The 27,843-nt window shown below is 43.4% G+C and overlaps 1 protein-coding gene across 1 annotated transcript; it reads right to left on the bottom strand.

The window, feature by feature from the left end:
• Dpt (dermatopontin) lies at positions 1-27,843 on the bottom strand. Its single transcript, XM_027417146.2, has 4 exons — positions 27,484-27,843; positions 16,532-16,657; positions 5,190-5,297; positions 1-1,094 (listed from the first exon to the last, which is right to left on the bottom strand). Exons 1-4 carry the CDS (start codon positions 27,786-27,788, stop codon positions 1,028-1,030), a joined length of 606 nt encoding a protein of 201 aa, XP_027272947.1. The 5' UTR covers positions 27,789-27,843; the 3' UTR covers positions 1-1,027.

Below are 27,843 nucleotides of genomic sequence, written 5' to 3' on the forward strand. Positions count from 1 at the left end.
GTGATTATTGATACCTTTATTTTTTTGTTGTGAGGAAGAAGGTACAAATGGCGAGGAACAGAGCTATCATCAGAGAAAGAAAGACAGCATCACTCCTGCAGAATTCACTTCCAAGCTACATGGGAAAGGGGGGTGGGGTCTTCAGGACCAGTCCAGATAGGTGCCAACAGCTCCCCCTGGCTTGTAGGGATATGGCAGCCTTCCTAAGAATACTGGGCAGGTGTCAAGCTTCTGATGACCCAAGACCCCATTTCTCCTGGTTTCACTTATCTCCCCAAGTTCCTAATCTGACTCCCATTCTCTCATCTTCCCTTGTTTCTATCTCAAGACTGATTCTCACAGGTTTCTCCCGGCCCTCGTATTCATTTTCATTATTGGGTATGTTGACATATGTCTTTGAATCGAGGAAGTTCTTTCAGCCTAACATCTCAGCTCAAACTCTCCCACCTCCCCCTTTCACCTCCAAGTCCCTTCTCTTCTGGAGCACATGGATCTTCACTTGGATGTCTAAATATGTGTGGCTCCCATGGAAGGAGAGAATGGGTTTGATCCCTCAAGACAGAGAGTGCCTCCCCACCCCAGGTGAGTCTCCAGGTGTCACTTAAACAGATTTAACTGTAGAGAATCTTTATCTCAATCCTTCCTTTCTTTCTGTCCACGTTCACTCAGCTGAATTTGAAGCTCAAGTTATAGTGAGAACAGCAGCAAAGCTTTGGCAGGTGCTCTGGGCAGCAGGCTGCAAGTATGCAGGTGCTGTCTATGTGGTGTGCAAGGAAGCCATCAGCAGCAACTGGAGATGGTTGTTATCGAAAGTGTTGAAAGTGGGAAACATGGCTTAACTGTGGGTTTGTTTATGTGTGTAATTGTGGTGAGAAAGGCCCAGGCAGCTGATGCTGTTCCTCCCATGTCACGGAAGAGAGCAAAAGGAAGAACTTCAGATGCTCTAATTATTATTAGTCTATATGACACGAAACCCTCAGGACACCTGGCCCCTTGCCCTTCACGAGGACTTCTGTAGGTGGTGAATCTAAACATTTGCAAACTCGCAGTCATAGTCAGTCATCCGGCACATTATAAACTTCCATTGGCGGTCCCTGTGGGAAGAGAGTCAGAAGACGAATGTCAGTGAAGACAGAGAGTCGCTGTGGGGAAAAGCAGCAAAGGGCTTTGGCAGGGTTTCAGAGCTGCGGGATTCCTCTCCTTGTTCTCAGAAGACTGCAATACAGTCTCCAGAGAACCAATGGGTCTGTAAGGTTAGCCAGCCCCTGGCTGGTTGTGGGCCATATGGAGGCTCTTATCCGTGGCTGGAGGTTAGTTGTCTGTGGCTGAACCTCCAAGGTGCCTCCAGGATTTACAAGTTCATGGCTCAGAGTAAAAGCATTTGTTAGCATCATCTCCATTTCACTGAGAAGAATCTTCCTCCTAAAAGGCCATCCAAATTCCTGCCAACACTTCCTCTCTACCCGGCAAGTACTCTCCATTCACTGGGATCCAGGAGATGCATTGTGTCCCCTTTGAAACCACATGTAAGGTGAGCGGGGACAACTTAAGATACCTTCAACTGTCTTCAAATGGAATGGCCTATTTAAGGGCTGGGATGGATTTGAGAGGACACAGCGCTGCTCGGTTTTGAGAAACATGGTGTGGATGCATGCACTTGATAAGCTTAGGACCATGTTCTTTTTCCAATTACTTAACAGAAATGCAGGGAATATCTGCCTTGCATAGCATTCCTGTGTTCTGATACTATTTAACAATGACAGCAACCATTGTCATTGTGAAGCCCGCAGTGCTTCCAAAGTGCCCAGCCCTGCACTAGATACTCTCCCGGTAATCCCCACAGTGACTCATTGTTTTGTGAAGAAACAGGTTCAGTGGAATAAGATTCGCTTTAAAGGATTACAAGGGATACGTGATGATACCAGATTTCAAGTGTGCTGGCCTCAAATCTTGGTCTTTCTCTTCTACCACTCTGTGTCCCTTTGCCAGGTGCCTGTAATGCTACCAGAGGACACAGCTGTCATGCTCTTTGAATAATCCCAATAAAGTGTGGAACTATTTTATCCATATTCAACCAAGCAATCTCTTCCAAAGCACAGCCCTTTCTCCTTCTCCCCTTTCCATCCTCCAGGCTTCTTTCTAATTCAGTGTATCCTAAACACTATGGCTGACAGTACCTGTATCCACCTTCTGAAAGGGAAGTGTGTGGGGATGGCCATGCTATTCTGGGTGGGGTATGTAGACAGGAAGCAAATAGCCCAAGAGCAGTTTCCCAATTCTGAGTCTGTTTTTCCTGCTTGTCTATGCAGAGCTATTGGGGATAGCGTTCTCCAGCACATGTCTTTGAGGACCTGGGGGAATGAGTTGTGTGTTGATATTTGTTCTTGTAAAATCATCCACAGAGGATATGGCTTGCTTTCAATGATTAGCAAGCTGGTGCTGTGTGTATTTTCTAAGTGAATTCAATATGCACAGCTAAGAAGTGTGTATCTGTGCACGAAGAAGATAAGAAAGATCTTGTGACCAGGCATTCATGGTGCTCATTTAAGAGGCAGTTAATGGATGCTGAGGAAAAATTTAGACTTGGTCCTAAAAGAATCAAGGGGTCCAACCAGGTTCTGTTGTCCCTCCCAGACAGTACCTTTCAACTAGGGGCTAAGTGGCTCTCATGGTATATTTGGCAATGATTGCAAAAGGTTTTGCCTATCACACTAAAGGTGTGATGCTTAGTGGGTAGGCCTAACACCTAGACTCACAGGACAGGCACCTGAAACAAAGAATTATCTCAGCCCAGGATGAGAAACTATTCCAGGAGGAGACTTCCACGGGTGAGTTGTGTATGGAAGGGAAACCCTTGCTCTGATGCTGTTTGCCCAGAGGGGTTGAGGGTGAGTATACCATCTTCAACAGAAATGAAGAAACAAAACTGTGGATCTTCAAGTTACTTACTGTTGGTGACCACAGGAAAATTATATGGGCGTGCTCATTTTATTGTATCTGGGAGGAGGAAGAATTCATTTTAAAACAATCCAGACACTGTATCTCAGTCTTTAGTTATTCTATACAATTTATGTAGCTAATCATTTCCAAGCCAGTAAGAACTGCCCATTTCAACTGCCAAAACATATTTATTTCACACCAATTTTGGAGTGATATTTATCCTTTATTGTTTTCATTTCCTGTTTTATTTTTAACCAGTAAACTCAGAACCAATTTCCCCTTTAACCTGGGGAATCTTTAGGAGCACTGGTCACTGGTACTATGTTCTGAACTTTGGCAGCCATTTTGCTGCTCAATGATATTAGATTTCCATGCTCTTTGAGTTCTTGGGTCTTTCTCATTCTTCAATATCATGGCTAAGTGGCACACCACTCAACTTGTTTCTCCTCAGGGGGGGAAATTTATCCTAAGTGCTATTCCCCTTTTAAACTGTAGCTTTAGAAAACAGGTAACTAAGTTAAAACCCTATCTCAAATAAAAAGCAGTTGCATATGAAAACTGAGGTGTTCTGTGGAGAAATAAGAGTCTCTGCTTGTGGAGTCCAGAGCATACAAGGTGCTTCTCCAGAGCTACTTTATATCTTTGAAAATTGTATTCCATATTAAATAAGTTAACATCAGTTAAGTGAGAAGCAACTTCAGCTGAAGGCATATACACAAGAGATAAATGGCACTCAAATTGCTCATAGTCTGTTACCTAATGAGATTTTGTTAGTTTTATTTGGTTTGCAAAGCCCGAGTGGGTGATCTTCCCAGAATTCATTTTTTGTGCGACGTTGTTATCACCTGATTAAAAGCAGCCACATCGACTCTTAGCATCTGAATTTCTACATAGCTTTTTTTATGTATTAATGGAGGACTAACCACAAGGTACACATGAAGCTCATGTCTACAGGAATTTTGAACCTTGTTTTCTTATTGTTTTGATGTATTTGGGAGAGGACCACAAAGGAATAACAGGAGAATTGAGGGTGACTAGGGTGTGGGTGGGAGTGGGGTAGGGTTGGAGCTGGGGCAGTGGTTCAGGTTAGTGCTGTTTTTCTCCTTCAGCTATGCAAATCTTCTTTTCTTCCTTCCTTCCTTCCTTCCTTCCTTCCTTCCTTCCTTCCTTCCTTCCTTCCTTTCTTTCTTTCTTTCTTCATTTCTTTCTTTCTTTCTTCCTATTTTTCAAGACAGGGTTTCTCTGTGTAGCTTTGGAGCCTATCCTGGCATTTGCTCTGGAGACCAGGCTGGCCTCGAACTCACAGAGATCCACCTGCTTCTGCCTCCCAAAGAGTGCTGGGGCAAATCGTCTTTTCATTCAAGAAAGATTCTGACTTCATCTGGAGTGACTTACTCCTTTTTCATTTCTGGATGTGATTAGTTAGATATCACATGTCTGCATGTTGATGTCTGTCACAACATCTGTGTGCTGGAAACTAATGTCCAATGTAGTCACAGTACTAAGTAGTACTAAGAGGTAAGGGTTGTGGGGACCAATTATGTCAAAAAGATGCTTCCCTTGTGAATGGCATTAGTGCCTTGGTAAGTAGGCTGGGTGCAGCTGTCTTGTCCATCTGCCTTGTGGGGGACATGGTGAAAGGTTTCATCTTTGAAGCAAGGAGTGTTCCTCACCACATCTCTGCTCCTTCCTTGATCCTGAATTTCCCAGCTGGGTCTAGGGCTGTGGGCAATAGATTTCTGATTTTTATAAACTGTCCGGTTTCAGGTGTTGTGTCCTAGAAGACTGAACATACTCAAAGAGTGGATGTTCTGTGTTCTTCCTTGCCAATCCCCTTCTGTTCTTTCCTTGCTCCCTTCCTACAATTCTAAGTGGGGAACACTAGGAAGGGTCCAATTTGATAGTGAATGCTCTTTTAACTGTTCCAACCTGTTCATGTCATGTCTAGTGCTTTCTGAAGTTGAGGGCAGGAATTTCTCAGAACATCAAAGGATGCCATTGTCAAGCTCAGGACTCTGTTGTGGAGTAGGTTGGTATGTGTCCTCCTTGGCAAGGTCATACTGCCTTGTGAGGCAGGTTCCTGAGGCCTCTCACTTCTCACTGGCTCCCACTACCTAACCAAACCCACAGTTAATCCTTAGCTAAGTAGGAAACTAGACTGTGGAGGTCAGAGGGTAAAAATACCCACAGTCAGGATCCTGGCAAGGAGTGAATCTGCACAGCTCTAGCCTAGGGACTACCCTTCTCACCTTTCCACTGCAGAGAAAGTAGTTGTTGCTCCTCGGATGTAGTAGTCATAGTTATAGGAAATCATGTCCATTTCTTCCCCATAGTGGCCTGGATATTCTGTTGTCAGCCTGTGTGGAGAGAACAAAGGGTTGGAGCAAACAGAAGGCTCATGTGAAGGAGAGGAGGAGGAGCTTGGGCAATCTGAACTGCAGTTAGAGGGTTTCCACCAAGCCCAAATGATAGACATCTTCTTCCATTTCTCACCTTCCTTTCTCGAGTCACTGAACTGTTCACTAATCACATGAAGTAACAGAAACTATAATGGAAACATTTGCGGAGACTCCCAGTATTTGTTAGCCTGTTCCAAATTGGATCATAATATCAATTAACTGATTATGACTGGCTCTCTAATACTTTATACTGATTGACAGCCTGAAAGGGTGTAGAGTCATCGTGGAGACAAATCCCTGGGCTTATCCATAAAGGAGTTTTCTAGACTGGCTTAATTGGTAAGAAAAGCCACCGTACATGTAGACGGTGCCATCCCATGGGCTGGGTCTTGAAGTAAACAAAATAGTGAAAGCAAGCTAATGTCAGTATTCATCACTCTTCTCTTCCTGGCTGGATACAATCTGGAGCTGCCTCCACCTCCAGATGCCAAGACTTCTCTGCCATGATGGACTGTACTCTGGCACTGTGAGCAAAAATTAAACCTTTCCTTCCTTAAGTTGCTTTTGTCACATTATTTTGTCATAGCAATGAAAAAAAAATAACGGATATACTGGTTTAAAAAAGAACACAACAAAACAGAAAGTATCAGGTCACGTGGTGCATTGCCTGCACTAGAGTTTGTATGTGAAAGCTTTATTCAAATGTATGTATGTACTTATTGTGTGCATATATTATGTGATAGTTTAACACACATTCCTTATCATGAGTAATAATAGTAATCATGTTTAAAATATCTGGCTAAAATGTGAGCTTTGCAAAGATACAGCTATATCCATCACTATTGTTTTTCTGGCAGCCCAAACAGTTCTTGCTACTTGGCAAATACTTTCTAAATAACTAAATGGCTTTGGGAGAGTAATTTAATTGATTTCCCATCTATTAAAAATGAAAGATGTCTTATGCATTTTTCACTGCAACTAGTGAAAGTCTGTGTGGAATCATTAAATAATATTCTCTTCCTCTTCCAGCATCAGCACCTCCTCTCCCTATTCTTGTTCTTCTTTTTACGCTCCAAGATTGAGTCAACCCCTGGGACAAATTTAGACTCCTCTGGTTCTCATAAAGATTTGCCTCTGGGATTCATCAGGACCAAAATAGGTCCTTTTAGAATAAAAAGGGCCCAGTGTCTTTACCACGACAGGTCTCATGTAGCCTAGGCAGGCCGTGAACTCAGTATGTAGCTAGGATGACTTTCACCTCTGGATACTTCCACCTTTACCTCCCAGGGGCCAAGATTACACACATGCACCACCACTTACAGGTTCCACCTATATCCCCAGGGCCGCTCAGGAATCAGCTAATTTGTGAATGTCGGTAATCCCATTTGATTTGGGTTTGCCAGGATATTGTATATTGAAGATAGGAAGATCTTCCTTTCTGCAATCTAATAACCTTTCTCTTAAGCCTGCAAGGATTTCACAAAATCCTGATTTACCAGTTAAAAGAGTGGCGAAGGTCTACAACGAGTGCATAGGAGCATCAGGACCACGGTAAGTGGGACTTGGAAATATAAATTCTCTCTTTGGGCCTTTTTTAGTCATGCCTTTGACTGCATGACTCACTCTCTTCTATGCTGCTTTGTCTTTTTTGAAGACATCACTAGGCCATCTTAGATACCAAGCCTATCCCAGCATGGCTGCTTGCATTTCTGCTTGATGTGTTCATGAAGGGAAAAATTTAAATCTCTTTTATGCTTGTAAAGAGACCTTGAAACAACACTTCTTTTGTCTAACAACAGTAACAAAAAAAAATGTAGCTAAGCGCTTCATAAAAGGACCCAATGAGGCCTAATTTGGATCCCACTGGCTTGTGGTTTGAGGATTCAGTGACAGCCTTAGGACAGGCCACCCGGAGACAGAGGGGTTGAGAACATGCATAATGGAAGCAGGATTCTGAGAGTGTTTTACTTAGCTCATAAACATATTCTAGACCTTTAAAGAGCAGCATTTAGACACAATGCACAAAGCTTAGTTACTAAGCATTTGTCTTTCTGCTATAGAAATATTGTATTGCTATGCCCGGTTGCCCACACTGGTTGACTATTGTTTCTATTGACCTCTGTCCTCAGATCACTTGGATAGTTAAAAATATTTGGAATAAAGTGGGAAAGAAAAAAAACTTGCATTTAAGATAAACACCAGTGAGTCTTAGATTCCAGAGGGACAAACAGTTCCCTAATGCTTTTTCTGGTGATGATTCATTATTCGCTCTGTAGTGAACAGACTGGGTCTTCAGCTCAATTGGGTGGAATTTGCCTGGAAACCTCTCTATGGTGGCAGAGTTAGCTGTCTGGTGAATTTCTAGAATTTCCCAGAGAAGGTGAAGTGTGTACCACTGACATATTTCAATCTTGGTCCCAGTTAAGTTTAGCTTTGATTTTTTTTTTTTTAGTTGTGTTTTGTTTTCCTTTCATCATAAAACCAGGAGATCAAGTTTCTACTGTTTTCCAGAATTTTGGATTAGGGAAACAGTGAAGGAGACTGGAAACTAAAAGTGTGGAAGGAGGAAAGAACCCAATCATTGGTGGAATGTGAACCTGCCAAACACCACCTACAGCAAGAATTTCTTTTTAAATTCATCTTAGGATTCCACATTTTTTGTTCAATAGATGTATGTTCATTTATTTCTTAACATTACACATATAAACACAATGTCCTAATGGATAAAAATCCTAGTGATAGTTCTTCTGGGAGATAAAGGGCTATAAATTTACAGAGCTAGAACTGAGACAAAGTATACACACTTTTCAGAAAGTTAAAGGAGGACAGAAGAAACAGGATGATCATGTCTTATTGGACGTGGTGTTAGCTTTCTTGAGGGTAGGAGAGAATTCAGTGTGTTTTCAGTCTTGTAAATTACTATGTAGTTTCAGACAGCTTTTTGGTAAAGTCCCCCATACTGAGAATTGCCACACATTTCTAGTCCAGCTAAAATGATCAATTAAGCCTGAGGGTTAGCAAGATGAAGGGGAGAACAATATATAAAGAAATGAGCTTGTTTTAAAAGTACTTCTGAGCAATGTAAGGAGACCATATTTACTCTCTTTCACTTAAAAAATCACTGTGTGTATGTGTATGCATGTGTGTGCATGTGTGGGTGTGTTTGTGTGTGCAAACATTGTGTGTGTGTGTGTGTGTGTGTGTGTGTGTGTGTGTGTGTGTGTGTGTACCCACATGCATGTGTATATGCTCATTTTTCCTATACTTTCAGTAAGTACCTACTGGGGTACAGTTTCTCACTTCTTGTTCCAAAGCTTGGAGAAATTGGCATCTTAAGCCATGTACAATTTCTTGTATCGGATAGGAATGAACAAGATGGAGGGAAATTAAATGATGTCTTAATTATGAGCAGTTAAAAAGTAGTTTGAACTGAAGGAAGATTGACATAGGACTTTCTCGTCTGTGATACTTGAACCACTGCAATTGTTAACAGGTGCAACTGGACTCAATGAACATTTGCTGATGGCACCATAAAATGACTGGCATAGAGATTTCTGAAGCATCGCTGGTACATGGCACCATACACATCTTTTATGAGCTAGTGTTCACAGGGATAGAGGAGACACTCAACAAGTATAGACTTGATGTGTCGGGATTGGCTTACATTTTACATTTAGATCAAAGAAGATCTGGGAATGTTCTTAAATATCCCAGTCTATTCATGCTCAAGCTGCTTATATAACACATTCCCAGGCACACAGTAAGGAATGAGGATACTTCAGTGTAGGTGACTTTTTAGTGCCCTAAAATGCTTAATACATGCTATATCAGAACTTGTTTGAGCTACCTTTGCAAAGACAGAATGATAAAACCCAAATGGACATCTGTGTAAAAATAAAAATAAAAAGACACTCTCAAAGAATCCATGTCCTCTGCAGTCACATAAGTGCCCTTCTTTGTGTAGACAGACTGGATTCTCGGGACTTGGGCTGTGACAAGGAACGTCAAATGTTCATGTCTATCATCTGTGGCATTTGGGGTTTATATTTCAAACACTTCAGATATGTATCACCACACAGGGGAAGCATAGTTGCTGGGATGTCTGTGACTTAAATTAGAGGAGGAAAGTCCCTGAACTTTTTTCAAATAGCTGTTTTGGAAGTGAGCCTCCAGCTCTTGCTTCAAGCCCAGTCACATTCGTTTTGATTACTGTTGACTGTCATCAGCCATTTTATCTCCTGGCTCCCCTGGCCTGTACATCAGCAAGGACAGCTTCACCTCCAACTCCTCCCTCCCACTAAACAAGCCCCTCCCCCTCCCCATTAGTTGTCTACTGTATCTCTGCCGAGTGTAGGTAGCTGTGTCCTGGGCAAATAACATGGGATATGGAGGTAGCTAGACCACTTTGAATCAAACTCACTCCTTTGAAGAAAGTTACAACCTCTGTAGCTCAGTTTCTTGATGAGCACAGGGAAGATATCAATAAATAGAGTAACAGAATCATGGACTGTTAGGGGCATATCCTAAATCTGTGAATTGTAGTTATTTTATATCCATTCACCTTCAGTGACTGACTGGTTAAGTGAACGAAGAAAGGATGGTGGCTTTTAGAGTCCTGTTGATGGACTGATCTGTATTTGAGAGCTTTGCTTTGTTCTAAGTAGATCAAGGCTTGGGTGAACTGATACTTACACAATCAGCCACATCTCTGAAATTTCTTTTTGAAGTCTGAACACAAGGGAAGCATCTCTGTTACGCAGGCAGCAAATAGACATCAACACTATAAATAGGGGTCAGTAACTGTGACAGACTCTGCAGCAGATGAAAGGGACAATTGATTTTCCTCAAGCTCAGAGGAGCTGTGGTCTGCCAGACTGAGTTCGTGCAGTGCACGGAGCTGGTTATTAGTCAAGTACAGGAACATCCAAGCTCAATGTGCATTCCTCTAAAAGGTAACATCCAGGTTAGTTTTCTTGAGATATCTGCAATTATAGCTCCTAGCTTGCTCAGGGCAACCAGTGTGGCAACTTCCCCTTTCATTGAGCCTCTGGTTGAGATGCCACAAGGGAACATCCAACCAGGGTGGGGTGACAGACTCACAGATGGAAGGTCTAAGAGCTCATTTCTGACTTGAACACAGCATTGCAGGAATGGCCTTGCCAACAAACTTCATCTTGTGTTACTAACCGAACAATGTATTCTCTTTGACTGGATCATTCACAGCGGAAGCAAGGAGACAAATGTTTTCCTTAACTGAATCTGGCTGTCGTGAACTAGAAATGTCCAGGAATTCAGCAAAGCTACTCTCTGCTTTCTGACCTGGACACAAAGACAGACGAGTGGGTGTAGTGAGATATTCACGGGCCCTCACCTGTGGTGCTGACCACGCCCGTTTGGGCATGGCCACAGGTGCTGGGAAGTGACAGGGTGGGTTTAGGTCTGGGGTCAGGAGAGGTGGCTGACTCTCTCTTGCATCCAGTAGGGTAACTGAGGGAGCCTGGGTGAATCCTTGGAGCTGGAACTTGTGGTAGTCACCGGCTTCTTGTGTAAGTGCATTCTCCCTGAATAAATGTCACTTAACCTGTCCTGAGTCTAGTGAATCTTGATTCCCATGCAATAGATGGGGACAGTGGTGGAGAATGCTGTCTGATTGTCATGGCAAGCCAGGCTGAAAGGCAATGTACAGGTCACTTAAACAGGTGACCTTGTCCAAATAGATCATTCAACAAATCTACTGATCAGCCATAAATCTATAGAGGGATCATTGAGAGAAAAAAAATAGTTGCTCAATTCAAACCCCTCCATTCCCAGGATGCATAGTCCCCACCCAGCTGGCAGACTGACTTGGATGTGACCTGCAGCAGCTGGAGCTCTTGAGGCCAGGGAATGAGTACAGAAGGTCTCTGAAGGCTTGTGGCTCCGTTGATGACATGCGTTTGTTGTTTGCAGATCGCTAAACTATGAATTTGGATTCTTCTATCTAAATAAATATGTGTTACATTTATAAATTCAACCAGTCCAGTGGGAACCGATTAGTAACAGCATGTCTGCATCAAACAGGAATTCACTTTCTTGCCAGGTTTCAGTAATGCTGTAATATCTAAGGAGACACTGCTAAGACTGAAGTCAGAACAGTACCTTGGTTCCCACCAAACAAATAAATCCCACACACATCTGGGAATTAGTGATGATTTGTTTTTTTCTAGTTCAGAACGATGGCATTTCTGAGTCTCTAAATGTTTGGAAGCACAGAGATGCTAGACATTCACTTGACAAGCTTCACATGTATGCTGCAGAGAGCTTTTCAAAGTAAAAGAGGAGCTGTCTGTAGTGGAACAGCATGCCTGCAATTCCAGCACTCTCAGGACATTAAGGCACAAAATGTTTGCTGAACGCTTGAGGAAGTCTTGATTTATAAATTAAGTTCCAGACTAGCCAGGGAGGCAGCAGAGCTTGTGTCAAACAAGCACACAGGGACTGGAGAGATGTCTCAGTGATTGAGAGCACCCACTGTTCTTGAAGAGGACCAAAGTTCAATTCCAAGAGCCCACATAAGGTGGCTTACAACCTCCTATATAACTGCAGATCTAAGGGATCTACTGGTGTCTGGATTCTGTGAGTGCTTAGACATTCATGTGCACAAGCATGTGAGCACATACACATACACATACATACACACACACACACACACACACACACACACACACATACACTCACACTTAAAATGAAATAAACATTTAAAACAAGTAACAATAAAAACAAAGTAGGAGGAAAGGTCCATCCCTTTGTGTGTCTAGTTCTACCATTTAATTCAAGTCAGTTACAGTGATGTAAGAGAAAGTTTCAAATGCAGGGATTCAGTGTGGGGTGGTAGAACATAGTTGTCAATTCACTATGCGGAGCTGTTAAAAGGATCAAGCAGAATAATGAATGCAAAGAAAGGGTTTTTTTTAATCAACTATTAAAAGTCACTCTGTCAATGTCAGTTTCACTGTGATTACTGCTCTTAAGGGCTTACAGCATGCAGTTAGTCTTTTGACAGCTTTTATATTAAAGGCCAGGTGGTATGCTGAGATGCTGAAGAAGTGAGAATTTATGACCTTGGGGCTTCATTCAATTTAGAAAGGTATACTATAACACCATGACTCAGGCAATTTAAAGATCCCACTGAAGTGTCTAGACACCCTTGGAACAGTGAGTCAGACGCTGTGTTCTGTGGTGCACGATCATTCCTGCCACTTCTTTGAGGTCTCCCTGGAAAATGGACCACTTCCACAGGCCACTGTATCAACTCTCAGTTCTGACACTGTGCTGTCCAAGGAAGAGCCAATCATGTTGAAAGCTCTCACTTGGGCACTCTGCCTCAGAACTGGCTTGTGGTGCTGTTCTCCCTACCCTGTGATACTGAACAACAGTTATCTATCTAGACCTGGGGCGGGGTGAGGGAGAACGAGGAGTTGGGAGTTAGGAATGCAGGCTGCAACATCACTGAAGACTGAGGCTTGGGGATAAATGTTATGAAACCTGAATGTTTCTGTCAATTCAAGAAAAGATGCTCATCTTGTTTTGACCATTGTTAATTAACCAAGGCTCTCTGTTCCTATATATACATTTCCATAGTCATTAAATTCTTAGGTTTCTAAGTGATGAGCTGCATCTAAGGGGAACCTAGGGAGTCATTTCTAAAGAGAGAAAGGGCATGTAATATTTGTGGAGAAGCAAGCCACTCGACAACTGTAGCCTGGGCATCATTAGATCAATAGTAGAATTCGGTATCCAAAGATTTATCTTTATCAGGCTTTGGCACCCAAGTAAACAGGATAGGCTTCAAGCGTCAATGTCAAAGCGTTGACACACAATACAGAAATCCTGAGAAGTCGAGTTTGAGGAGATTTCTATGCTTTCTCCTTTGTCTCAGCCTTCTTTCCATCCATTTTCAACCTCTGTTGCCAGTCAGATTTTCTAAAGCCAGTGAGCCCCAGACATTTATCTGCCTGATGGCTGAAAGCCTTGGGCCCTAAGCCCATTCCCTGTTGCTCTGTTTGTCCAGGACCCCAGGCAGCAGCCATGACTGACTGGCAGCAGACACTACAGGCTCTCTTATTTATCCTGGCAGAGACCCTAGGCTCTCACTGTGAGGGAAAATGTGGCTCTCCCAGATCACTCTTCATCTTCCGGGGGAAGGACGACTCAATGCACCCCTGTCCTCTGCATATCCAACTCCTCTCTCACATGTTCTGTTTTCTGCAGGGCACACTGCGCCTTCCTGGGTGTTTCTGGATAGAGTTTGCCCTTGAAAGGCCTCTTAGATGGCCTCTCCTGCAGCTGGGAAAATGGAGGGGACTCTGCCACAAAAGAGGCCAGCTTTGTGTGCTTATAGTCAGTGGCAATGACAGGTTCCTGTTATCTCATTTAACCCTCTCACTATAAGACTAGGGAGTAGGCTAAACCCTTCATTAATTGAACAAATGCAAGTGCCTGCTGTGTGCTTGATGTCATTAAAAAGGCATTGGGACCTGGGGAGAGGGATCAGTTAGTAAAGAACTTACTGCATAAGCATGAGGGCCTGAGTTTGATCTCCAGCACCCATGGCAAAATCTGAGCATAGTGAGTGACTCTAGGGATTCCAGCCCTGGGGAATCCAAGATAGGAGGATACCCGAGGCTCATTGGTCAGCCAGTCTAGACTAAACACAGCAAGATCCAAGTCCCAGGGAGACTCTCTCTCTCTCTCTCTCTCTCTCTCTCTCTCTCTCTCTCTCTCTCTCTCTCTTTCTCTCTCTGAAAACAAGGGGATGTCTCCTTAGGAGCTGCATCCTACATAGATATTTTGCATCCACACACGTGTGCACATACATCCGAACATATGTTTATCCACCCACAGAAAAACACACAGAGAAAAACGCATAAAAATCTTTTTAAAGGGTTTTGTGTGCATTAGTACAAAGATCTCCATGAGCACAGAGCTTATAAGGCAGAAGTGGGAGGGTAGGGATGGAGAATAAAAAACACCTACTTGAAAACAACAACCACCACCTATTTTCTGAAAAACATTAGCTTCCTCTGCATGTCCTCCAGAATCATTTAACCAGTTGACCAGTTGACAGATATTAAGAAACCACTTATGACTGGGACTGTGTCATCATCCTGGAACACTTGCCTAGAATGCTGGATCCCCAGCACTACAAGAAAACAAGACACTTCTGCCCAGGGTTTAATCTCTCTCTCTCTCTCTCTCTCTCTCTCTCTCTCTCTCTCTCTCTCTCTCCCTCTCTCTCTTACACACACACACACACACACACACACACACACACACACACACACACACACACCACCGGGGGTTGACTAGGATCCAAGCACTGTGCTAGACAGACACTGGATATAAAGATCAATGATTTTTCTGAGGATGCCTACCCTCTCAACTACACACTGCAGACACTCTGCTGGGTCACTCTCTGAAGTGTGAAGTATTCCTTTGGAGACTGAGAAAATAAAAATCTTGTTAATGAAGTAAATGCGTCACTAGGCTGATGACTGTTTTGGCTTGCTCATTTAGATACATTATTCACCTTTTCAACTGGCTTTGAATGCCTTGCTGCAAAGGATGCTCACTGAATGTCAAAGAGCCATTCTCTTAGCAGATAGGAAGAGGGGATTGGTTCATCCCTATTCTCCCTCTCTGCTTTAGAACCCAAATCCTCCTTGCAAACTGGTATCTGAATTACCTACCCTTTGGTTACACCTCTGCATCAATCATAGTGTGAGGATTCATCACAACCTCAAAGACCTTTCAGTGCTTTGAATTTCAACCTGCATTTCAGGGGTTCTGAGAAACATGACCACAGATGTCTTTGGGGAGTTTGAAGGTCCCTGGCATGCTTCATACACTTTCACATAAACAGGGTAAGTATGTTTTCCTTCCAGATCATCGCAAACTCTAGTTTCATCAGATTTTTTTTTAATGGATACACAGTAAATAAACATTGCCATCATTTTTCAGTGGTGCATTGAGGTTTCCAGAGAAGTAAAAGTGATTTTCCAAAGACAGGGCAGTTACAGGGGGAGTTGAGGAAAGAGGCTGCAGGGAAAGGTGGCATGGACGCTACAACTGAAGAGTTCCCTTGCCTTTACCAGAATTCCTTGGGCCAAATATAGCAGGGAGATCTTTAGTCTTCAACTCAGGATCTGCCTCGGCTGAATCAGCAGCCCTTGGCATGCCCACTCACCTTCCATGGTGGGTTAAGAAGTGTTTTCCCTTAGCAGTTTGGTGGAGCTAGAGGTTTTTGCCCTATCATGCAGTTTCAGACATTGGCAGACTTTGAGCTGTGAGTTTACTGCTATTACTGCAAGAAGAAAAGTGCTCAGCTTTTGGAGTTTTGGGTCTCTAGAGACATCGTGCACCTCTGGGGCATCTGCGGAGTAGCACTGTGATGGCAGAGAACAAACAGAACCTCAAGGCTGTCCTCCCCAGCATCAGACTATAGAGAGACAAATCACTTGAGTGAGGCAAACTTCAAATGGTGAAGGTTTAAATGCCTGGATTGTTTGCAGACCAAAGCATTTGGGCTACGTTGTGTTGTTAACACCGGGTGTGAGTTACCGGGATAAACAAATGTGTATGTGCTCTCATAGATGATTGGAAGCAAAGTCAGGAAGCACTTGGCTTCAGCCCAAGGAGAGACATGGAAATAGGACATCATGGGCTGTAGCTGCCAGGTGACTCAGGAAACACTGGCATCACTTTGTTGTTGCTGCTATTGCTGTTTTGCTTTCTGTCATTCTATCAGACTGTGGCTCATGAGGCACTTGGTTACTCCTAGAGGTGCTGCAGGGATATGGGTCCCAAGCAGACTTGGATGTGAGGTGAAGTCAGTAGGACAGAGGAAAAGGCATGGACAGGAATCAGTAGCCTTCAGCTGCTGGGTGATGTTGGCCAGTCACTGACTTCCTGCATGGTTCTGTTTCTTTCTTATGGCAAAAGGGGGGTATGAGAACATTGGATTGGATAACCTGTAGGGCCCTTTCCCTTATGACAGTCTTCTTCAGCCATCCATTCTCTTATGTAGTCTAGCTACTGCTTATCAACCTGGTGTGTGCCATCATGGACTTATTTGAAGGACCAGATAGATCATCGTCGTAAGCTCCCACCACCACCAGAAGCTATGAGGAATGAGGTTTAGCTCTCAGACTCACCAGCAGGAATACGGACATCTCTTGCTGTAGCGACAGCAGTAAAATTGCCACTCCCGGTCCAGCACTGACTCGAAGTAGCGGCTCTGGAACCCTGCCACCAGTCCATTGTTGGAGCAAGTCTGGTACCTGAAGAGAGGAGAGCATCAGGGCACTGATAGATGCAGACCCCTTCCTCAGACCCTCCTGACACAGTTGTGCGCTCTCTCACTGACCCACTCCCTCCAAGTTATTCTATTTGATAGATGTTGTATAGTGGTACGTCTCTCATGAGTCAACAACTTTCAGTGGAAGGAAGTTTGTGAGACCCTGTTTCTGATGACTCTCCATAAATGTATAGTTAGAGGAAAGGATAGTTATGAATTTTAAAATTGAGGATGCTATAAGTCATTTTACTTGAATTTAAACAAGAATTATGATGAATTATTGAACTTCAAATAAACATTTCATTGTCCCCCTACAGCACATAAAATATAGATAGATATAGTGGCAGTCCAGGGGAATCTAATAGGAAGTCTAGGATCATAGTATATCCTAGACTTAGGTAATGCACTAGATATACACAGTATATTAGATACACTAGACATAGTATATTCTCTCTGTGTATCCAGGAACCTTTCTACCGCCTTCTGAGTGGGTCTCTGAACTTCATCCCTAGAACCTACAGATGGGCCAGGGACATGGAAAAAAAATCCCCACAGAAAACCCACAGTCCAACTGAGTTCAAACTCCGTCCAAGAGCCCCTTTCCTGCCCTATCAGTCCTGATTGCTCCAGCATGGTTAGTCCTGGATCCACTCTGGTCCTTAGTTGGAGGAAAGTTTCACTTTCAGCTGCCTGTGTTGCGTTGTTAGTCTTGGAACCAACCCCTTTCATCTTTAAGGCATCTCCCTGAGTGAAGAACAATGGCCTCTTCCTCCCTTTGTTCCACCTCCAGCACCTCTTCCCACCCTTCCCCCTAATCACACACTGCCTGAAGGGTTGGCACTTTCTGATGGAATGGTGACTATGTTTTATTCCTGGCTGCAGACCTCCTCACCTTATGTAGAATATGATCTTTCCTAAGTTTCCCCATGCTGCTTTCTGCTGTTAGAACCTCTCAGCAGAGGAAGAGTAGGTGTTTGTTTAGTTCATGGTTCTGAGGGTGGGGAAGTCCCAGAGCTTGGTGTTGGCATCTGGTAAGGACCAGCTTACTGCATCATCCCATGGTGAAGGGCAAGATAGAGCAATGTGCCACTTTGGCTCTTTGTTTCCCTACTTACAGAGGAACTATTCCATTATGGGGATCCTTATCTTTTTGCTGTTACCTTTCAAAGGACATACTTCCACACATGAATTCAAGGGTTAAGTTTACAGTATATGAGCTCTAGAGAACATATCCAAGCCACAGTACAAGCCCCTCCAAATCAGGTCTTCAGCCACTTCTGTATCCTTCAGTTTCTTAGGCACCTAGACCACCAATCTATCCCCTCTCATGTGAAACAGGAGGCAGTGGCCAATGGTACATAGTCTGAAGGTTTGGCAGATTAACAATATTTTCCAAATAAAGCTAAGTTTCTAGAAAACACGAAAAGGGGATAATGAGCTCCTTGTGCTGACTACTGAGGGAGACCTTGTTGAACTGTAACACTGGGGCATCTAAGTGGCATTTTCTTCTTCATTGCTGGAAATTAACTCATACACCTGTCCTTTTCATTCATTTATTGTTTATGTGTGCATTTGTGCACATGTATATTTAAACATAAACTTTTATCCATTCATCCATTTAACAACTTATTCTTTATTACTATTCTGTGTAACTACTGTATACTAAGATGAGAAAGGAATTGGCAGATGGGCAGGATGTTTGTTCAACCACATTCTCAAGTGTGGCAAGAAGTTCAGAGTTCACAACTCAGCTCTATGAGATCAATAATGAAATCCAATATATAAATTGAGACTGATAGATTTTGATTATCAAGCCTTTTTTTTTTTTTTTTTTTTTTTTTTTTTTTTTTTTTTTTTTACCTTAAGAGTATTGTCACTTTGGCCTTTCGACATTTGACATGGACTGCTACTGTCAGAGTGTGATGGAAAAGTAACATTGTATGTCTTCCAGGTAGGTCTAACTATGTCAATTCCACATCAACATGAGTATAAGGAAAACAGTATAAGCTCTAAGAGTCATTGGCAAACCCTAAGTCTTCAAAGAGACAGAAAGCAGAGCACACTGGCACTCTTTGTGATTTCCTGTTTTGTCATCATTTAGCAACCACCTTCTTCCAAAGCAGAGCCTTTTACTCCCTGTCTGTGGTGTGATTTTATCCACCGTTATGTTTTATATACTCAGATCCCTAGAAGGAAAATAGTTGGCACAGCAGTAGGTTCCCTTAAGTAAAATGAATGTAGGCAGAAAAGCTGACCTGTCTCATTGAGGCCCAATTCTGAAGGCAATCCAAGTTCCACAAATTCCCCTTTGACTCTCTGCTGACCCCATGGCTTGTGAGAAGAGTGCTGCCACTTCCACATGCCACCTCAGATCATGCTTCCCTGTGAAGAGTAGTTGCACCCTACATGCTCCAGCCCCCACAATATTTAGAGAAAGGTAACCAAATTGCAGTGCTCCTCTCCAACTTCAGCTGGATTGTCTTCATAGTTTGGTAGTGAGAACCTGTTGGGAGTTTGGTAGTGTAGAATTATTCCTTCCAGAACTGGACCTTGTAGTCCTCTGAAAACCAAATAGGACAATGCATAGAAAAGTCTGAGGATGCTGGTGTTTGGATGCTTTATAAATCATTTATGTTGCTGTATTTTGATGTGATCTACACAGTGAGTAGGAGTCTACTTTGTGAGAGCCTCTCCCTTGTTGAGTGCCCATAAAGCATCATGTTGTACCTCTAGGATGAAGTCACTGAGATTGGATGCCTTGGCCACTCTGTGCTCTATTATCTCTTATCACCCAAGTAGGCAGTACAGTCCTTGTGGGAAAAGGTCATTTAATCTTTATTTTGTATTCCTCATCATGCCCAAGGCTTGTCCAGTAAATGTTTGATAGTAGAATGAATGGGTAAATGACTGACAGGTTGTCTCCTGATATCAGAGGCAGACTTAACTCTTAAGGGGTTATCCTTTGAGTCTTTGAAAGGCTCTGGTACTCCCTCTGAGTATTTCCTGTGGAAATTGGAGCAATGGTTCATTTTTCTGTTTCTATCTTCTGCTTCAGGAGCAGCCTTGTTGGGGGATGAAGGAGCAAAATGAGTATCATTTTACACAATTCTCTCATGCACTGTTTACACTCTCAGTCACCTTTTCAATAGCTTCTTATAAAACAAAGCCCATGTGAACATTAGGCATAGCTGCAGACTTGCAGGCCCAGGTACAAGGTAGGTGAGAAGAGGTGCTGGCAATTGACAAGGCTGAGAGAGGGAGCTGGAAAGTTCAGTATTGTTCAACATATTTCAACTCAACCAAGAAAAAGAAACAGTTAGTGGTACAATGACATGGCAAGACTCTGGTGCACTTCAAAGCACAGGCTTGTTGCTTTTGAATGGTCTACAGAATAGAGAGCATCAGCTCCAAGGCTCTAAGTGTAGCATTGACCCCAAGCTCTCAGCACACTTCAAGGAAACATTCCCCTGGCACATGAAGGCCTGATGCCCTGCTACAGAGACTTCCCTCTATTCTTTTTCATTATCTGTATGAGAATTAATTTCAGCTGCAAAAACAAGAGCAATACGAGTTCTGATCTGCCCAAGACTGGAAGTTTTCTGGAAGGGAAGCCATGAGCCTATGACTATTTGCATGACAACAACACTTAACAGATGTGCTCAGAGGAAATGGCCTTGAAGGAAATGCTTTATTTCAAGACCATTACCTTAGCAGCAAAGACAAAAAACATTTTCCCCTGCGTCTGCAATGATAAAACAGAAATAACAGGACATGAAAGGACCTCGTCCTGAGGAATCTGCAGGTGGGAAGTCTGTTCCCCACCTTGAACTGAACATGGTCTGTAGAACCTCATTTACATCACAACGAGGACACTGTGAAGTGGTGTCTGAAAGAACATGGCCACGCTAGTCACTAAGTAGAAAAGGATTATAACTTGGGCTTTATCAAAACTTCCATGATTGCTGCCTTCAAGGAAGTACAAAACAAACAAACACAGCAGTTAGATTGTCCATCTGCTCCTGACAGTACCGCAGTCAGACTTTCCATTATTATATGTGAGCTTCATCCAGTCTGGGTTGGTCAGAAAAAGAACAGGAGGCAGAGGTGGGAGGTGGGAGGGCAGATTTCCTTTGTTTGTTTTTGTTTTTGTTTTTTTAGTGCTCTGTGTAGTTTCAGTTTCTTCTCTGATCTCTGCTAGCTCCTGTTCAAAGGTGTAGAAAGCCCAAGATCTCAGTGAGTTGAAAGTGGGATTGAGGTGGATATAGAAGGGGAGGCCGAAGTACTATGTTGGTCAGGGGTGCTCAAAAACTTTTAGTTGGATAGTCTGGTTGTGTCGGTCTTGACCCACTTCATGAACACACATGTAATTTAGGGGCTATTAGCTTGTCTCCATCCTCATGGTTGAGATGTACTAAGAGCAGTTTTGTTCATACTCTATACCAGTGGCCAACTCCCTGCATTGTAGGGACCATGTGACCCAGCCTTCTCAACTTTTCCAAATTTCTTTCCATTCCTCAAAGTGGATAATTATAACATAGAACCAAGCTTTAGATTTTAATTCTGTTTTTTTTTTTTTCTGGAATAATTCTTTGGTTACCATTAGCCATTTAAAACACAGTCCACAGAACTTGAGACCATCCATTAAATCTTTCAAAAAGTATTCATTAAAGTCTGCTCTGTACTCAGTCTGGTCTTCTTAGAGTACTGGTATTGACAGGCAGATGCTCTGATGGTGATGACAGTGTAAACAAGAAGCAGAGTGGGACCAATGACAGAAGAGTAGAGAAATGGGAGACTTGACAGGGGTGGCAAGGTCGTGATGTGGCAAAGTAATAACAAGGTAATGGGTAGGGATGCAAACTCAGGGGATTAGAGAGCACTGAAGGCTCTTCCAGAGGATCCGGGTTAAATTCCCAGCACCCACATGGTGACTTACAACTGTCTGTAACTTTAGTTCTAGGGCACCTGGTATCCTCACACAGACATACATGTAGGCAATCTTTGCAAATAAAGCCTAAAAATAAATAAATAAATAAATTTTAAAATGTTAGATGGAGGATAAGGCTGCTTAGTCTAAAAAAACTTTGATTTTCTAGATTTTCTTAGCCTGTAATCCTTAGGGTCTCCTTGAGAAATGGTTAGAGCTGAACTCCCCCAAGGAGACATGTAACCAGTTTCAGAGAGTGGACACCAGAGGGTAAGAGGCAGTTCGAGCCTCCATTCCCTAGTAAGTCTTACACTTCTAATTCAGATGAAGGTTTTCTTTCCTTGTGGTATATTGATGCAACCATCACACATTTCATTTAAAACAGTCTTCATTGTGCTGCCTTCCACTGTGACAATGCAAGCCTTTTGAAGGTAAAAACCACACCACTTATCATCCTGCAGTGATGATAAGGACATGGTCTTTTAAAATAATGCCCAGATGTATATAGTCTGCTTTCTTCCTGCTGTTCCTGGATATGATGAGTTCTGCGCCGTGACTCCATTTTTTAGCCCTGCTGGATTGTCTACTATGTAGTAAGCAGAAATGACCTGTCAGGCGGAAAGATCCATTATAGAAAAGCAGTCAGTAGAGACTACTCAAAGGGTCTCTGAAGATACCCAGCTTATTTCCTGAGATGTCCTTATATCCTGAAAGTTTCTATGCAAAGACAGCAAATGGAATTAACTGCGGGGGCTCATGATCATCAGTTATTAGGATACTTATTAACTTGTTGGTCTAATGCCCCCTCAATATCCATTAAACTGTTACGAGTATTCAAGATGCTTAAAGTTGTACATGTAATAGTCACAGAGTCTAACTGAATTATACACTCCAAAAGACCATGTGTCCTGCCACTCCAGTTTTGTAACTTACCAACTACTGGTGATTCATCTCAGTGAGTCTCAGTTTCCACTAAATGTTCCCAACACTGTTGTGGAGACCAAATAAGATTGGACTGTGAGTAGCTAGAGGGCACAGATTTGTGGTATTAATCTTCATATTCTCACAGTCTAGCAAAGTTTATAATAGCAGCCACTGAATGGGCAAAAGAACATCCAAATAGCAGAGGCTATAAGCATCAACACCACATAAATTAGGGCATGGGTCATCCAGCTTTCACTTTGTGATGAGTTCATTGACTTTTCAGTAGCTTGACTCTGAGCTTTCATTTCTAACCTATGGTGCAACAAGATGGCTCTACATTCTCCCTAAGCCTCCTTCCAGTCTTGGGCTTCTTTGATACTGCTACATGCTGTTTGTAAGTAGCCAACCTGAGTTCTTAGTTTTCAACTTGAAATAAGTTTAGATTTAAAGAAAGCATAAGATTCACATCTGTTCTTCACCTAGCTTCTCCAGTGCTACCTCTCATAACTTGAGTATGTTTTTGAAACACTAAGAAATGACATGAGAAGAACCCTAAACTTAGAAATGACTACGATCTCATCAGTTTTTCCATTAATGTCCTTTGATTGGCCTAAGATTCAAGCCACAATATTATGAACATTTATGCTTTTGAAACAAAGAGTTTACTATGAACTCTTTTAGTTTACTGAAACAAAATTATAGGAGAATATGAATCTAATATTGGGTTCATCTTGTGGTAACAATGTGTGCCAACCATGCTGTATACATATTTTAGAGAGTCTTGGGGAACCTTAAAAGACCACCCTGCATGTTGGTGGGTATAGTGAGCTAAAATGAAATGCTGGACACTGTCTTATAAATTTGGAAATACCAGAAATCAAAGGCATAAGCAAAATGGTTTTCCCCAGGGGAAAACATCTTCATTGAGGGTAGTGAAGATACTGTCTGGGATTTGGGCTGCCTCAAGCACCAACTAGACTAATTTGGTTTTTAGGTATGTATTCATTGGGGCCTTGCTATGTGCTAACATTATTGTAGGCACTGGGAACACAGAAGTGACTAAGAGAAAGTTTTCTTAAGTTCACAAAGCTTATATTTAATGAGGGAAACAAATAATAAGGAAATACAGATCTAGCAGCAAGTATATTCAGAAAGCAGAGCATACTGAGGTTATAGAGGAGGAAGGACATTGGTTTACAGGAAGTGAGCACTGTGCATTTGGAATGCTGAGGACCATGAGCTGGGACAATTGCTCTGCACTGCACAGCACACTGCACATTGTGAAGGCCAAAGTTCCTGGCCAAAGTGTCTAGTTTTAGATGTACATTGATGCTGATGTAGCTCTGTGGAATAGTCACCCTTTCTTCTCCTTTCAGTTTTGTGGATTGTCGTTGATTAATTAATTCAAAAAATTCAGCTCTAATAAAATAGATGCTTTAAAAATGTCTTTCAGATTCTCTGAAGTACAGGGAGTAGAAATGGTACAATATATAGAACATTCTTCCTCCACATAGGGACCTCACATAAACCTGGTTGGCCCAAAATAAGTTTTGTCAAATTCATTAAATAGTTATTGACTGCCCTTAAATAGGATGCTAAAGTGCTAGATGTTTGTTTTAGATGCAGATATATTATAGAGTTCCCTTCTTCTTCTCCTAGAGGCATCATGCCTTTTATTTCTCCCCTATTTTCTCACCCTCCCCCCCAACAAAAGGAACTGAATACCTAAGAGAGAGTATAGCTGGGAGGTAAGATGACAATTTGACTTCACTACAACTTTCAGTTTCATCTTGCTCCGCACAAGAAATCTATGGGACCTCCTATAGTAGTTCAGTACTTATCCCTAGCATAGGTGTGGACTTTGGGAGCCCATTCCATATAGAGGAATACTCCCTGAGCCAAGACGCACAGGGGTGGACCTAGGCCCTATCCCAAAGGATACGATAGACTCTGATGACACCCTATGGAAGGCCTCACCATCCAGGGGGAGCAGAAAGGATATGTGATAGGTAGGGTTTTAGTTGGGGGAGTGGTAAGGGAGGACAGGAGGGAGAAGGGAACTGGGATTGTCATGTAAAACAATCTTGTTTCTAATTCAAATAAGAAAATCTGCAAAAAAAAAAAAAATGTGTATCCCACAGTATATGCTGATACGCTAATCAAAGTCAGAAGAACCCCCTGAGAACAGACCTGGAACTTCCCCCTGCCACCCAAGGCAAACATAGTCATGGCGGACTGGGTAAAGCCTCCTGGAAATTTCAGTGGTGGTAACAGGAGCCCTGCTTTGGAATGTCTGTTCGAAGCAGTGGCTTTCAGCATAGACACCCTGAGTACCAGCACTCATCAGATCCTGTGTATTGTCAAGTTTGTGTTTGTCCTTCCCGCCTCTTAAAATAAACCTGAAAGCTAATTTCCTCACACAAGACAGCCAAATTGCAGAAAACTCACCAACAACTCCTCCCCAGAACAGATTAACAGCCTGCAGCCAGCAGGGGGTGGGGGTGGGGCCACATGAAATTGCTCCCCAGCCTGTGAACAATTTCTTTCCTTCCAAATTTTGCACTGAGACTGGAGTCTGAACACAAAGTCATAATCGTCTAGGAGAAACCGCCTGGGGAGTCATGGGTACCAGTTCTGGGGCAGCTGCATCCTGTGGTGAGGAAGCCCTTTGGCAGGCTCATGGCTTTCTAGCCCTGTGATTGGTGGAGATGGGGAGAAGGAGACAAGGGAGGGTGGAAGCAGGAAAGCAAAGAACATCAGAAATGCAGGGGAAGAGGAGGGGAGAGACACCTTGCCTGTCAACTTCACACTAGTCCCCCTTAGGCAAAACAATAAACAAAACAAAATCAGTTTCTTCTTCTTTTTCCTCTCTTCAAATAGTTTGGGAGTTGGTAGCAAAGCAGTTGCAAATGGCCACGTTTCAAAGACAGCATTTGGCTTCTCTCCTTAGCTGGGTGGACACAGAGATCAAGGGACGGCAAGCAAGAGCCATGCACACTCTGAAGTGTGCCGCTGCTTGGTGGAACCTGTTAGGGGTTCATCCTCCAAAGGAGGCAGCAGGGAGACAGCTGAGCTGGGGCTAAGTCACACTGCATTTTGTCATTAGCACCAGAACCAAAACCCCAGCTCTGACTCAGCCCAGGGCTCTCCTGTTAGGGGTTGAGCAATATTCAGAGTGCTGTTCTTCCGTGGCTCTAACAAGAGAGTTAGAAAGCGGACCCATTTACATGATGGTCTCTATGGTGGGTGGATTGGACAGACAGTTGCAACTAGGTCATTTCCACCTTTGAAGCCAGGTGGCAGTGAGCTGGGCTGCTAAGAGACATTGGGGTCTGTCCTCAAGACAACTTGGTTTCTGAGTCATCTATGTGTCTGAAGGGTTTTCAGTTCATTAAACCTGTTTGGTAGAAACAGAGAGATACATGGAGATGGCCTAACAAAGCCTGTTCAGGCTGCCTTTGCAGTTCCTCAGTCTGCACCTCCTGGTGCAATTGCTGTCTCCTCAAGCCAGCAGGCCCTCTCCTCAGGAGTGGTAAACAAACTGCCACCTTCCCCACCAGGGCTGGGCTTCTGCTGGGGCCTTATAGATCCTACCTTCTCCCAGGATGACAAACTAGCTTGAGTGTGGTTCTGGGCCTCAGGCTCTGCAGACAAAAGTCTGCCTGAGGTGGAGGCAACAGGCTCTTTGGGGGCCCACTGCTGTCTCAGTATATGTTCTTTAGAGCCAAGACTTCCTGAATCCAAAGCTTGCCTTTCTAGCTGAGGAAAACCACAATATCTCTAGACCAGGGTTTGGTTACCTACGACATGGTCCATAGGCTTGTTTTAAGCATTAAATGAGGTAATTGTATTAAGTGCTTGGTATGATGTGTGCTCAAGGAAGCTCTCAATAGATGAGACAGTTTTTACTGATGTCCCCTTCTGTCCATTTGCTTCACTCACCTGTGCTGTTTTCTCAGGGATGGCTGGTGGTATCACCACTAAGGTTGCATTTTGACCCCTTCCAGCCCTCCACGCCACCAGTGCCTTCCAGGAGCCCCTCACACAGTTGTCTTGCTGAGCAGACAGCATAGGTGGCAGCCTTCCAGCTGGGCTACCTCCTCCTTTTGCCTGACTCTCCTAGGGTCAATCTCCACCCTCTCCCCAAACCCTGAGTTAGGACTGGCTTCAGACAGCTGCAAATGACTTGTCTAGCCATCACTGGCTATTGAGACCAGCTTCTGATCAAATACCAGGGCTGGGACAGTCACACAGAGAAGTACAAGCTGGAACCAATTCTACTCCTTTGATTAGGGGAAAGGGCAGATAGCAGAACACCTCTGAAGACCTTTGGTAAACTATATCTTGGCAATGGAGGCCACTTTAAACTCCAAGAGAGGAGAAGTGAAAGGGAGGAGAGGGAGAGAGACACACAGAGAATCACCAACTGCTCTTGTTTCCTCAGAACAGCGGAGAGCTATTTGACTTCACCCACCTTGCCTCTGCTTCTCAATCCTTTCTACCCAATCACTTGCTCTGAATCTGTATTTCTCAGACTACTGGTGCTGAGAATCCAATTGTTTTCTTCAGACTCTTCTGGAGTCATTATTTTTGGAAGATGGTAAGTCATTACAGAATGGAAACATTCCAATGTCACAGCAGTTCTCACTTACTATTAGTTACTTAAGGAATTTCAATTTCTTTTTCAATTTGATAAACATTCTGTAGACACACACCCAGTCCATGGGCCAAAATAAGCCTACGGATGTCTTTGAAAGAGTATAACCATCTTCCATGGACGTATTCTGTCCTGGTTTTTCATCTCACAATGTCATCTAGCAGCCCTGATCAGGAGAGCATGCAGCAGTGAGTTTAGGCTATGCCCAAGCTAAGAGCAATGCTAACCCTTGAGGACCAAACATCCCCCCTGGAGTACATGCACAGATGTTCTTATCCCAAGTGTACTGGATGCCCCTTACCATTCCATGCCAGCCCTGTTGATCTCCTCCCACCAGCACTCCGTGGGCTCCCCGAGGCTTTGGGGTGTGGGCATGCAGGCATAGTTCCATTGTCTGTCAGAGCCTTCCTTCTTGCTAAAGATGCTCCTCACAGCTACCACCACTTGCCCGTGGGGACACTGGTAGCTGAAGCCTTGCCGGTTCAGATTCACCCAGCCATCATCACTGTAGTCGTGGTACTGCTGGTATGGGTACCCGTAGTCCCCGTACTGGCCCCAGGCTGTGGTTACCAGTGGCAGAAGCACCCACAGAAGAGTGAGGTCCATACTGTCTAGCTTTTGGCACGAAAATGTCACCCTAAGTTTTCGGGGCTGACTTTTA

The sequence above is a fragment of the Cricetulus griseus genome, chromosome 5 (genome assembly GCF_003668045.3).
Source record: "Cricetulus griseus strain 17A/GY chromosome 5, alternate assembly CriGri-PICRH-1.0, whole genome shotgun sequence".
NCBI lineage: Eukaryota > Metazoa > Chordata > Mammalia > Rodentia > Cricetidae > Cricetulus > Cricetulus griseus.